The sequence below is a fragment of the Beta vulgaris genome, chromosome 5 (assembly GCF_026745355.1).
Source record: "Beta vulgaris subsp. vulgaris cultivar EL10 chromosome 5, EL10.2, whole genome shotgun sequence".
NCBI lineage: Eukaryota > Viridiplantae > Streptophyta > Magnoliopsida > Caryophyllales > Amaranthaceae > Beta > Beta vulgaris.
This window is the reverse complement of record NC_079206.1, coordinates 6,607,704-6,621,996: the sequence shown is the minus strand read 5'-3', so window position 1 is coordinate 6,621,996 and position 14,293 is coordinate 6,607,704. Positions and strand designations below refer to the sequence as shown.

The 14,293-nt window shown below is 38.3% G+C and overlaps 1 protein-coding gene across 1 annotated transcript; it reads right to left on the bottom strand.

Annotated features, from left to right (window-relative positions):
- Positions 1-9,494: 9,494 nt before the first annotated feature.
- LOC104892712 (14 kDa proline-rich protein DC2.15) lies at positions 9,495-9,809 on the bottom strand. The gene has a single exon (XM_010678699.3). It carries the CDS (start codon positions 9,807-9,809, stop codon positions 9,495-9,497), a length of 315 nt encoding a protein of 104 aa, XP_010677001.3.
- Between the last annotated feature and the right edge of the window lie 4,484 nt (positions 9,810-14,293).

Genomic DNA, 14,293 nt, shown 5'->3' with positions numbered 1-14,293 from the left:
CAATAAGTTTAATTACCGATAAATAAAAATTATAAAAAGTATATATTCGGAAAATATACATTCAAGCAAATCTAACAAGATCCCACGTGAATATGTTTTTCCTTAACTATAAATCATCAAACATAAACTAAGTAGAGTTGGTGAATAGTGTAAAAGTCAAACCGTTGCAAGTAAAAAGAAACGGAGGAAGTATACAATAGTATGATAAATCAGCATTAACAGAAAATATATTACACATTGTACTCCCGTGTGTATCATTTGATTGTTGCAAACCGAATACATTGAGAAAGGTACATTTCGAACTTACCTAAAAATCTGCCAAAAACTGCAAGCAAGATCATTTCTACTATTGCATCATTTGACTTGTTGGGTGAAGATTATATTCACATTATAAGCCGAGTTTTCGGCTGCTATATATACATCGGAGTAGTGCCCATCTCCCAGCTATTTCAGAATAGATGCATCAATGAAACACCCAAGTTTATTCCAAAAGTTCAAGCTCTTGCATTAGTTCGTGACGAAATATTATTCCCAAGAGATGAAGAATACAGCGATATGAACTAATTGGTCAGCGATTCATCAAATGACTTGGGTGTATATAAAACACGAGTCGTCTGGTTGATCGCTGGTTTAATTGGTGTAAATCACTGACTAGAAGACGAAACCATGCAATACCACAGTAGTTTTTCCGTATATGTTGGCTGTCAGTATTCAGTAAGAAAACATGGTATTTCATACAGTATTCTTTTTATTTCTTTACTTTATCTAGTCTTATTTTGAGTAAATAAATTTCTAGAGAAGTTAGAACTAACGGTGATGAGTTATATGTATGAAATCGAGCAATTAAAAGTGAAGACAAAGAAAGAATCAAACCAATTGGTTTCCATTAGTGTAGTTTCTTGCGTCTATATTATGGATTATTATTATTGCTTGCGAAGAGGCTATGATCGTAACAGATTCTCGCTTTTTATATAACAAAACGAAAAGGCTTATGTATTTAATTTTTGATTTTTTATTATCAAAAACCACCTTATAAAACATAAAATTGGTGAGAAAGTACCTTATATAATTTTGTTTTTGCGAAAACAAACTTTTCACAAATATTTTTTAGCGAGAACAAACTTATGTAAGATTCCGATCATCGACCCTAGGTTCTCGCATTGACCATATCATGGATTTTGTAGGGTTTAAAAAGTCACTTGCTTTGCACATGAGATGGTGAATGCCATAACCTTCGATTAGTGATCGGAATTTGGCATAAGATTTGTTCTTGCAAAAAAAAAATTGATTAAGGTTTGTTATCGCAAAAAAAATTATATAAGATGGTTTATGACAAAAAAAAATCTTTAATTTTGGCATCTAATGTACGTTTTATTCCAAAGAATCTATGTCGTATATCATGATCTGATCAACTTTTGTGGAAAGCATTAGACAATGAAATGATTATATATAGAGGGATCAAGTGAATCGGTCTGATCAAATTCCTCGGAGTAATTACTGAAGAGAACACATCCAAAAGTGAAAGTTCGATTTATCATAGTCTAATTAATCAACCACAACACATTGCATGCAAATATAAAGTTGACATTATCATTGTAATTGAAGGGCAAACTGGTATATGTATAGGCTACTTCGAGATTACTAGTAGACTACTACAATATATCATATATATTGATCATTGCTTCATATACAAAACACATTTAGCAAGTAAATTTATCATTATTTCTTATTATATAAAATACCTTATTAATTGAAATAGAACGACAGGTTTTACTTGCACAATAATTAACTTATAGGTGAGAATCGACCAAAAAGTCTCTCCACAAGTTTTTATTTTGATTATTTAGACAAATAAGTTGTGAACCAAGTTAGTTAGTTACATAGGATAATGTATTCTCTATGAACAACTTGGAGCAACCATAAGTAGAGTATTTCTAGGCAGTAACTTCCTTCCCCTAGAGGTAAGAGGTTAAAACCTAGAGGCTAACAAGAAATTAAACTCGATCATTAATAAAGACGAGGACAATCATAGTGGGCAGAAGTGTCAAGTCCACATACTCTAAAGATGGCATGGAGCTCTGTGGCAACAATATCTAGAGGGAGTTCTTTAGGGTAACCGCCAAAGAAACTACCCAAGAAGCCACCAATGATGCTGTTAACAAGACCAAGGGCGGTACCGACAATGTTGCCTAGTCCTTGAGATGGTTCTAGTCCTGGAGCAGGTATTCTGAGGATACTGCAGAGGCAATTAGCCGCACCACCATTGGCAACTCTAGCTAGGCGTTGACAGCATTGGCTTCCTGATTGTCTACCAGGAATGACATCCCTTAGTGAACCAGCAATGTCTGCACACACATTCAGGTCAGGGCAACTAGTTCTAGGTGGACGAGGAGCGGCTGACACAAGTGTAAATAAGGTTAGGTTAACCATCAAAAATGCAACCATTGACTTCGAGGCCATTTTTGGGGGTGGGTAAAGGAATAAGAAAAGTAAGGCTAAGTTTATTACTTGTGTATGTATGTGTTTGTTGCTTTGGGATGGGATGTGAAAGATTAGCTGCATGTCATCAGGTTTTTATAGACTGCGTGGAGGGGCTACTTGGTAATTTCATTCTTTAATTCAGCTCTGCTACAAATCCCAATTACTGTAGAATTTTTAGAGGAGGAAAGAGAAAAGCTTGAAGAGGATTAAAAAGACTACATTTTTATATATTTTTCATGCTCACATAATGAATAAACAGAACAACCTTTAGATAGGCATACAAAACACTACTAATAACATGTCCACTATGTAGCCCACTACTTGCTATTCCACTAACTAGACCATTATCTAGACCACTACTTGTTAACCCACTAACTAATTATTAGTAACTAATCCTAACTATTAGGAAAACTATTTGACTAATTTTGGAGCATAATCCAATACACCCCCTTGCTCCAAAATTTGTGGGAGCCAACATTAAACATTATGTCACAATCTTGATTCTTGGTAATTCTTCCCACATGATGGACCTTCATTTTTTTTATCTTCATGGAGCACTTCTCTCCATTAACATGGAAACACTTCTCTTCTTAATGTGATGCACTTCTCATCACCAAACATTTGTTGATGCACTTCTCACCAACACCATATTTTAATTTGTTGATGCACATTATCACCAACCTTCACTCAATGGAGCACTTCGATCTCTCCATAAACTCATTTTGAGTTGCCTTGCAAATTGACTAAGGCTACTACTTTAATTTCGGAAACCGTCTCTGCGTTGATTACGATTTCCACACACTCATAAAGATTACTCGATCTTCAACTCAAACAATTTTTAATGCCCTCTTTTTCACAGGATTAAAATCCATTTTCATGGGCAAAAAGGGAACCCAATAACATATCACACTCAACCATTACTTTCATGGTTAAACACAAAAAATTTCACTCAAACAAAAAAAAAATGCTCACAGACAATGAAATCAAGCTGCGTTGCTTGTTTCTTTTTACTCAATTTTGTTTTTAATACTCTCTTCCTCTCTCTATCTCTCTCTCCCTTTTTTTTTTTTTTGCTTCATTTCTTTCCCTTTTCCGGATCTAACCTGGAGCTCTTGATACCATGTAGAATTTTTAGAGGAGGAAAGAGAAAAACTTGAAGAGGATTAAAAAGACTACATTTTTATATATTTTTCATGCTCACATAATGAATAAATAGAACAACCTTTAGATAGGCATACAAAGCACTACTAATAACATGTCCACTATGTAGCCCACTACTTGCTATTCCACTAACTAGACCATTATCTAGACCACTACTTGTTAACCCACTAACTAATTATTAGTAACTAATCCTAACTATTAGGAAAACTATTTGACTAATTTTGGAGCATAATCCAATAATTACGACTCTCAAAAATTTTTGAGTATTGATTATATTAGATCACGTAATTGAGTAAACCCTTCATTGCCAGTTGTATGAGACTATAATACTCGTATAATTTAGTATTATATACAACATGCATGTGACCGTTTGAGAACTTACCTGATGAGTTGACATTAGTCGGTTTTCAAATTCCACACTTTTCTGGTGTAAGTCTTTCATGATGTTCATACTTTTGTATATATTCCTATATACTATCATATTTTCTATAATCAAATTTGTCCTCTAAAAAGTGTGTGCGTTAAATTCGTCTTTAAGGAAGCATTTTTCTATCTTGCTCCCAGATTACCACCCCTTCAATCTTCATATACCAATTGGGCCATGCTTACATCCACGATTAACACATGTAAGCCAAAACTCTTTTACAATAATATATTCCAAATAATAATAATATTTCATCGATTGTGGGTACATTGTACTACAAAGTGCAAACCTTATGCGTGTAAAACTCTACACTAGTGGAACTTTACTTCTGGAGAAAGAAACGGAATTTTGTAATTATTTGATCAGCAAATCATGTCCATATGCTTTAATCGCAATATTTTATGGTGGATCGCTAAACATCACTCGGTATTTATTTATACTGTATCCGTTCTAAAATAAATGAATCATAGAATAACCCACGAGAATTAAACGGAAGAGAAAGATAGACAGAATTGAAAAGAGGTTCCCATGTAATAAAAAGAGATATATAGAGAAGTAAATGTCAATTAAAGTAAAGTTTTATTATTTTGAAATGGTACCCCGGGGACCTTAGGGAGGTCTTGGACGAAAAAACTCGCCGGGCCCTGGGAAGTTGGAAATTAAATAGCTGGAAAACTGGAAAAAATCGTGGATTATAGTACACGAATCCAGGCGCCTGCGAGGCTTGAGCACCGGTGCCCATGGTGTGCACCCCGTGGCCGTGGGAGGCCCTTTGAAGGCACACTCGTGCCGTGGAAGGGTCAGGTGGTGCCATTCGGAGGCCCTCCTAGGCTTAGTTAGGGTCATGCCAAGCAAGCCAAGGGAAGGCAAAAGTGGAAAGGAAATGAATGTCTGATCCCCAATAAGGGATTCTCAGGCACCCCGGGGACCCTAGGGAGGTTCGGGACGAAAAAACTCGTCGGGACCCGGGAAGTCGGAAAGTGACCTAAAAATTGGAAAAATCGTGGATTATAGTACACGAATCCAGGCGCCCGCAGGGCCTGAGCACCGGTGCCCATGGGGTGCACCCCGGGACTGTGGGAGGCCCTTTGAAGGCACACTCGTGCCGTGGAAGGGTCATGTGGTGCTGTTTGGAGGCCCTTCTAGGCCTAGCTAAGGTCGTGCCAAGAGACCCTAGGGACGTCCGGGATGAAGGTTTGAGGCCCCATGGGGGATCTTCAAGCAACCCAGAGACCCTAGGGACGTCCGGGATAAAAAAACTCACCGGGTCCTCCAAAGTCGAAAAATGGCCCGAAAACTGAAAAATCGTGGATTATAGTACACGAATTCGGGCTCCGAGTGAGCACTAAGTTTGGATTGGGTGTCAATAGGAGGTGCAACAGATTTAAAATTGCTCAAGCCGACACCATCAAGAATAGATTGAGCATATTTGTGCCGAGAAAGAACAAAGATGATGTAGTGCGTGTTACATCAATGCTTAAGAAATAACTAAGGGGACCCAAATCAGACATCAGAAACTCTGCTTGCAACTGAGTAATAATGCGAGAACAAAGAGCATTGGAAGAAGTCACCAAAATAATATCATCAACATATAATAACAAATACGACAACTCAGAGAATAATATAATAATATATTGTAAATAGGATACGATATTGTATGATTCAATACTTTCCTAAATATCTGAGGGTTTTCTAACCCTAATATTGTAACCCGTCATATATATACTGATCAGTGGTATATAGACTCCTCAAGGGAGTAATTTCACAATCCAACATGGTACCAGAGCCAACATGACTAAGAGGTCATGGGTTCGAACCTCATCACCCCCTCCTTATCAAAGTGGAATTATTTCGTGCCAGGTATGGGTGGGCCTGTGCTGCATCCACATTTCAAGCCCAAAGGATCTTTCATGTGAAGGGGAGTGATAGAGTATTAATATTAATCATGGGCTTCAACCATCAGCTTAAGCTTTGGTTGAGATGGTCCTCTAACAATCATGTTATTGAGAATTAGCTTGTTTAGAAGCTTTCATTAAAAATATTTAATTAATTTTTATATCAAGAAGTTGATAGTAGTTAATTCTTTCATTGATTGTGGTGGTACGAGTTGAAATTTCTGTTAAATAAGTTTGGTTTCAATCAAATAGATTTGAGTTTTAGTTACATGCATGTATTTGAGTTTCGGTTATATAAGTTTGGTTTCAATTAAATATATTTGAGTTTTAGTTACATGTATTTGAGTTTCAGTTATATAAGTTTGAGTTTCAGTTAGATGTATTTAAGTTTTAGTTATATAAGTTTGAATTTCAGTTAGATATATTTGAGTTTCAGTTATATAAGTTTTAGTTTCAGTTAGTTTTGATCGTGTTTCAGTTATATAAGTTTTAGTTTCTGTTTGATGTATGTGAGTTTCAATTAGATGTATTTATGTTTTAGTTGTAAGACTGTTGATAGTTTTATGATCGTGAGTTTCAGTTAGATAATTGTGGGTTTTAGTTGTATGATTAGCGGTTTCAAGTAGATAATATTATTGGTCTAACTGAAACAAAAATATAGCTAAATGAAACAAAAATATAGCTAATTGAAACAAAACTAGAGCTAACTGAAACAAAACCAAAGCTAACTGAAATACTACTGGTAGTATTAGCTAAAACAATAATATCAACTAAACAATATTCCTATCAACTGAAACACTAAACTTATTAACTGAAATCATTTCCATTCAATTCCTTTTACTATGCTATCTTGAGTGAGAATCAAACAAACATAACTTTTTGCAAACATTACCAATTAAGATATCAAGTATTGTAAAATAAAATAGGGAAATCCCCAATGGTGACCCTCAACTTTTGCGAATTCTCAATGGTGACCCTCAATTTTTTTAATTCCCAGCGGTGAACCCCAACAATTCGCCACTTCCCAAACGTGACCTTATAGAGCTAATTACGGTTAATTACCGTTTATTAGAAGTTAATTACCCCACCCAACTCTCACTCTCTCTCCTCACCCACCTTCCCCAATCTGCCTTACCTCCATAACCTCCCTCACTCTAGCACATCAATCCACCACTACCGCACCTAAGCTACAACACCGCCAGACTAACCGTACATTATTCTGTCGCCAAAGAAGCAACCCCCAAAACAGATTACTACTATCATCTTTTACATACTGTTTGAAAGCAGTCCCTTTAACAAATTTTATGTTATTAGCAGTAAATTTATATGCTAATTAATGGTAATTAACTCTATAAGATCATGTTTGGAAAGTGGTCAATGTTTGGGTCACCACTGGAAGTTTAAAAAACTAAGGGTTACTACTGGAAATGCGCAAAAGTTGGGATCATCACTGGAAATTTCCCAATAAAATATCAGGAGCACTAATATGCCATCATCACATGGCATATATCTTAAATTTTTTGATTATCATGAGCGGTAGGGGTTAATATGTATATGGCAAAAGACAGTGGAATTAAATCAGGAGATGCGTGCATCAATTGATGATTGCTTTCCATGGAGCGTGAATGTTTTTCATTTTTTTTCAAGGTGATTATCGCATGAATAAACCAGAATTTACATGCCCCTCTTTGCCCCATTTCCCCATATAAAAAAAACACACAAGACAATCTGAAAAATACGTTGCAGTATCATTGCCAAGCACAATAGTGGAAACGCAGAGACGGGAAAGCATTATGCGCGCTGTCACCACTCTTCACCACCAACTAGGAAAGAGTTGGTTAATAATACCATACGTATCGCCATTGCCGATGCCATCCTTGGGAATGTCGAAGAAGGCTTTAAGGGTTAATACGTATTGCTCTAGGTTAATTGTACTTTCTCTCTTCTAACTCATCTATGACGGTTTGACCAAATGGTTTGATCAGACCATCTGCCCTAATAGTTTCTCTAGTCCAAAATTCAAGCACGCAGGCAGTCTTGGGCTTTATATGCTAAGGTTGTATAAAACCCTTAGGTAGCGTGAATAACCGAGATAGAGTGAATAAAGTGCAACACACACTTAGGGAAGGGGAGATATGGCTTGTAAATCCCAGCATGCATCATCCAACCAGGTATCTCTAACTTTTATGGCCTCCTCTCCAAGGGACAAAGGCTCGTGAATAAGACTCCTTAGAGGACCAATACCTAACCAATTATCCCCCAAAAAAATTATGTCATTCCTATCTTCCATGCACAACCCAAAGACTATTTTCCACTAACACCTTCCACCCTTTCCCAATTCTTTTCCAAACCGGGGACCCGTACTTGAATCTAGTCACATGCCTAGAGTGAACATACTTAGAAAAGATGCACTGGCTTGCTAGGTTACTCTCAGGTTGACTCAATTTCCATCCCAACTGCACTGGCTACATTGTTCACTTTATCTAGTCTTATTTTGAGTAAATAAATTCTAGAGAAGTTAGATCTTACGGTGATGAGCTATATGTATGAAAACGAGCAATTAAAAGTGAAAAAAAGAAAGAATCAAACCAATTGGTTCCAATTATTGTAGTTACTTGCGTCTATATTATGGATTATTATTATTGCTTGCGAAGAGGATATATCTATATAGGGTTATTTGGGTAGGGCCACAGTCATAAAAAACACGATAAATCGTGTTGAGCTATGATCGTAGCACTTTCTGGCTTTCTATATAACAAAATGAAAAGGCTTATGTATTTAATTTTTTTGTCAAAAACCACAATATATATAGATAATGAAATGATTATATATAGAGGGATCAAGTGAATCGGTCTGATCAAATCTCCCGGAGTAATTATTACTAAAGAGAACACATCCAAAAATGAAAGTTCAATTTATCATAGTCTAATTAATCAACCACAACACATGCACATATAAAGTTGACATTATCATTGTAATTGAAGGGCAAATTGGTAAATGCATAGGCTACTTCGAGATTACTAGTAGACTACTACAGTATATATATCATATATATTGATCATTGCTTGATATACGAAACACATTTAGCTAGTAAATTTATCATTTCTTATTATATAAAATACGTTATTAATTAAAATAGAACGACATGTTTTACTTGTACAGTAATTAACTTATAGGTGAGAATCAACCAACAGGTCTCTCCACCAATTTTTATTTTGATTATTTAGACAAATAAGTTGTGAACCAAGTTAGTTAGTTACATAGGATAATGTATTCTCTATGAACAACTTGGAGCCAACATAAGTAGAGTATTTCTAGGCAGTAACTTCCTTCCCCTAGAGGTAAGAGGTTACAACCTAGAGGCTAACAAGAAATTAAACTCGATCATTAATAAAGACGAGGACAATCATAGTGGGCAGGAGTGTCAAGTCCACAGACTCTAAAGATGGCATGGAGCTCTGTGGCAACAATATCTAGAGGGAGTTTTAGGGTAACCGCCAAAGAAACTACCCAAGAAGCCACCAATGATGCTGTTAACAAGACAAGCACGCGACGCCAGCGGTACCGACAATGTTGCCTAGTCCTTGAGATGGTTCTAGTCCTGGAGCGGGTGTTCTGAGGATACTGCAGAGGCAATTAGCCGCACCACCATTGACAACGCTAGCTAGGCGTTGACAGCATTGGCTTTCTGATTGTCTACCAGGAATGACATCCCTCAGTGAACCAGCAATGTCTGCACACACATTCAGGTCAGGGCAACTAGTTGTAGTTGGACGAGGAGCAGCTGACACAAGTGCAAATAAGGCTAGGTTAACCATCAAAAATGCAACCATTGATTTCGACGCCATTTTTTGGGGGTGGGCAAAGGAATAAGAAAAGTAAGGCTAAGTTAATTACTTGTGTATGAATGTGTTTGTTGCTTTGGGATGAGATGTGAAAGATTTAGCTGCATGTCATGAGGGTTTTATAGACTGCGTGGAGGGGCTACTTGGTAATTTCATTCTTTGATTCAGCTTTAATACAAATCCCAATCACCACTCTGGCACTCTCAAATTTTTTTGAGTATTGATTATATTATTAGATCACGTTGAGTAAACCCTTCATTGCCAGTTGTATGAGAAACTATATTATAATTTAGTGTTATATACAACATGCATGTGACCGTTTGAGAACATACTTCATGATCTTCATACTGTTGTACATATTCCTATATACTATATCATATTTTCTATTATCAAATTTGTCCTCTAAAAAGTGTATGCGTTTAATTCGTCTTTAATTGATCCCAGATTACCACCCCTTCAATCTTCATATACCAATTGGGCCATTCTTACATCCACGACTAACACATGTAAGCAAAAACTCTTTTACAATAATATATTCCAAATAATAATAATATTTCATCGATTGTGGGTACATTGTACTACAAAGTGCAAACCTTATGCGTGTAAAACTCTACACTAGTGGAACTTTACTTCTGGAGAAAGGAACGAAATTTTGTAATTATCTGATCAGCAAATCATGTCCATATGCTTTAATCGCAATATTTAATGGTGGATCCTAAACGTCACCCGGTATTTATTCATACTATATCCGTTTTAAAATAAATGAATCATAGAATAAGCCACGAGAATTAAGCGGAAGAGAAACATAGACTGAATTAAAAAGAGGTACCCATGTAATAAAAAGAGAGATATAGAGAAGTAAATGTCAATTAAAGTAAAGTTTTATTATTTTGAAATGGTATCCCGGGGACCCTAGGGAGATTTGGGATGAAAAAACTCGTTGGGCCCTGGAAAGTCGGAAAATGGCTGGAAAAAAGGAAAAATAGTGGATTATAGTACACGAATCCAGGCGCCCGCGGGGCCCGAGCACCGGTGCCTATGGGGTGCACCCCGGGGCTGTGGGAGGCCTTTTGAATGTACACCCATACCGTGGAAGGGTCATGTGGTGCCGTTCGGAGGCCCTCCTAGGCTTAGCTAGGGTCGTGCCAAGCAAGCCAAGGGAAGGCAAAAGTGGAAAGGAAATGAATGTCTGATCCCCAATGGGGGATCCTCAGGCACCCCGGGGACCCTAGGGAGGTTCGGGACGAAAAAACTCGTCGGACCTCGGAAAGTTGGAAAATGGCCCGAAAACTGGAAATATCGTGGATTAGTACACGAATCCAGGCGCCCGCGAGGCCTGAGCACCGGTGCCCATGTGGTGCACCTCGAGACCGTGGGAGTCCCTTTGAAGGGACACTCGTGCCGTGGAAGGGTCATCTGGTGTCGTTTGGAGGCCCTCCTAGGCCTAGTTAAGGTCGTGCCAAACGAGCCAAGGGAAGGCAAAAGTGGGAAGGAAATGAAGGTTTGAGGCCCCATGGGGGATCCTCAGGCACCCCAGGGACCCTAGGGAGGTCCGGGACGAAAAAACTCGCCGGGCCCTGGGAAGTCGGAAAATAGCCCAAAAACTGAAAAATCGTGGATTATAGTACATGAATTCGGGCTTCCGTGGGGCACGAGCACTGGTTCCCATGGGGTGCACTCTGGGGCTGTGGGAGGCCCTTTAAAGGCACACTCGTGTCGTGGAAGGGTCATGTGGTGCCGTTCAGAGGCCCTCATAGGTCTAGCAAGGGTCGTGCCAAACGAGCCAATGGAAGGCAAAAGTGGGAAATTAAAGAAATGAAGGTTTCAGGCTCCATGGGGAATCCTCAGGCACCCCGGGGACCCTAGGGAGGTCCAGGACGAAAAAACTCGTCGGGCCCTGGGAAATCGGAAAATAACCCAAAAACTGAAAAATCGTGGATTATAGTATATTAATTCGGGCTCCCGCGGAGCAGGGGTACCGGTGCCCATGGGTTGCACCCCGGGGCCGTGGGAGGGCCTTTGAAGGCACACTCGTGCCGTGGAAGGGTCATGGGTGCCGTTCGGAGGCCTTTTCTAGGCCTAAATAGGATCTTGCCAAACGAGCCAAGGGAAGGCAAAAATGGGAAGGAAATGAAGGTCTGAGACCCCATAAGGAATCCTTAGGCACCCAGGGGACCTTAGGGAGGTCGGGGATGAAAAAACTCGTCGGCCTCAAGAATTTGGAACATGGTCCGAAAACTGGAAAAATCGTGGATTACACGAATCTAGGCGCCCGCAGGCCTGAGCACCGGTGCACATGGGGTGCATCTCGGGGACGTGGGAGGCCCTTTGAAGGCACACTCGTGCCGTGGAAGGGTCATGTGGTGCCGTTCGGAGGCCCTCCTAGGCCTAGCTAGGGTCGTGCCAAGCGAGCCAAAGGAAGGCAAAAGTGGGAAAGAAATGAGGGTATGAGGCTCCATAGGGGATCCTCAGGCACCCCGGGGACCCTAGGGAAGGCCGGGATGAAAAAACTCGCCAGGCCCCGGGAAGTCGGAAAATGGCCTGAAAACTGGAAAAATCGTGGATTATAGTACACGAATCCGGGCGACCACGGGACTCGGGCACCGGTACCCATGGGGTACACCCCGGGGTCGTGGGAGGCGTTTTTAAAGCACATTCATGCCATGAAAGGATCATGTGGTTCCGTTCGAATGCCTTTCTAGACTCATTAACACCATTATTAGAATAATATAAGCCAAAACTCATGTAAGCCAAAACTCTTCTACAATAATACATTCCAAATAACAATAATATTTCATCAATTTTGTGTATATTGTACTACGCCTGTAAAACTCTACACTAGTAGAACTTTACTTCTGGACAAAGGAACGGAATTTTGTAATCATTTGATCAGCAAAACAAGTCCATGCTTTAATCGCAATATTTAATGGTGAATCGGTAAACGTCACCGGGTATTTATATATACTTTAGCCGTTCTAAAATAAATGAATTATAGAGTAAGATACGAGAATTAAGCAGAAGAGAAAGATAGACATAATTAAAAAGAGGTTCCCATGTGATAAAGAGACTTATATAGAGAAGCAAATGTCAATTAAACTAACGTTTTATTATTTTGAAATGGTATAGTGTTTCATCTATTTTAAAATGGAGGAAGTATATTTTCTTATAGGTAAGATGAAAATTTCTTGCAAGTGGGAGGGGAGGAAAAATTGGGGATTCAACTTTGCAAGTGGCAATACTCGAACCCTGTCATATGGTTGGAAGCATTGTTCCAACCAACTAGGTCAACCTTGATTTTTAGCTGTATTTATATATTTCTCCCTATATACATAATAAACTTGTTTTATACCATTCCTTGTCACTTCTTGAAAGAATATTGTCTTTGTAGGCGTATGGAAATACATTAGCTAATAATGCGATGAGAGGCGTTCTGGGGACAGTTTAGGGGTTGCGAACAATGTGGGGCAACAACAAATGCACAAGAAACATGAAGGGAATCGCCACCCATGCTTATTTAATTTTTAAAGAAAGACTTAGAATCTAAGGGGGTTAACAAGCTGAACCTTTAAGTCGAACTTTTCTTTGTTACGCTCTAGAAAATTTCGAGTCGAGTTTGAATAGTTTGCGAGCCATCTAATAAGCTCATTAACACCACTATTAGAAATCTCAGGGTTAAATGAAATATTAAAAAGATTCAAAAATCAAAATCAAAGGACTAATTGAATCATCGCTTTTACTTTTGTAGGTATGAAGAGACTCAAGACTCCATTGGCTATGAACCTGTAATGGATTCAAGGATAAGATTACGGACTAGGTCGGTGAATCGTGATTTGCGTGCGATGTGAGATCTAGTCAATTAATTATTGTCATATATTAATATATTATTCTATATTTCACTAAGAAAACTGACCTCATAATATTAGTTTAAAATAATCTAAGATCACTCTTTTAACACATATATTATATCAAAGATGACATCAAAAATTAGCATCGGATTAAATAGGAACTAAACCAGTTATAGTGTAGTCATCATCATGTTAATTATCATCTTAGTTGTGATTGTATATTACAGATTTACAGGCATGTATAACTATAAGTAACAATGAAAGTTCAGAAAAGATCGTATATATACGAATATATATGTACAAAAGCATGAAGATCATGAAAGACTTACACCAGGAAAGTAATGTCAACTCATCAAGTAAGTTCTCAAACTCTCACATGCATGTTGTATATAACACTAAATTATACTTCACTCAACGTGATCTATATAATTAATACTCCAAAATTTTTCGAGAGTTGTAATTGGGATTTGTAGTAGAGCTGAATCAAAGAATGAAATTACCAAGTAGCCCCTCCACGCAGTCTATAAAAACCTCATGACATGCAGCTAATCTTTCACATCCCATCCCAAAGCAACAAACACATACATACACAAGTAATAAACTTAGCCTTACTTTTCTTATTCCTTTGCCCACCCCCAAAAA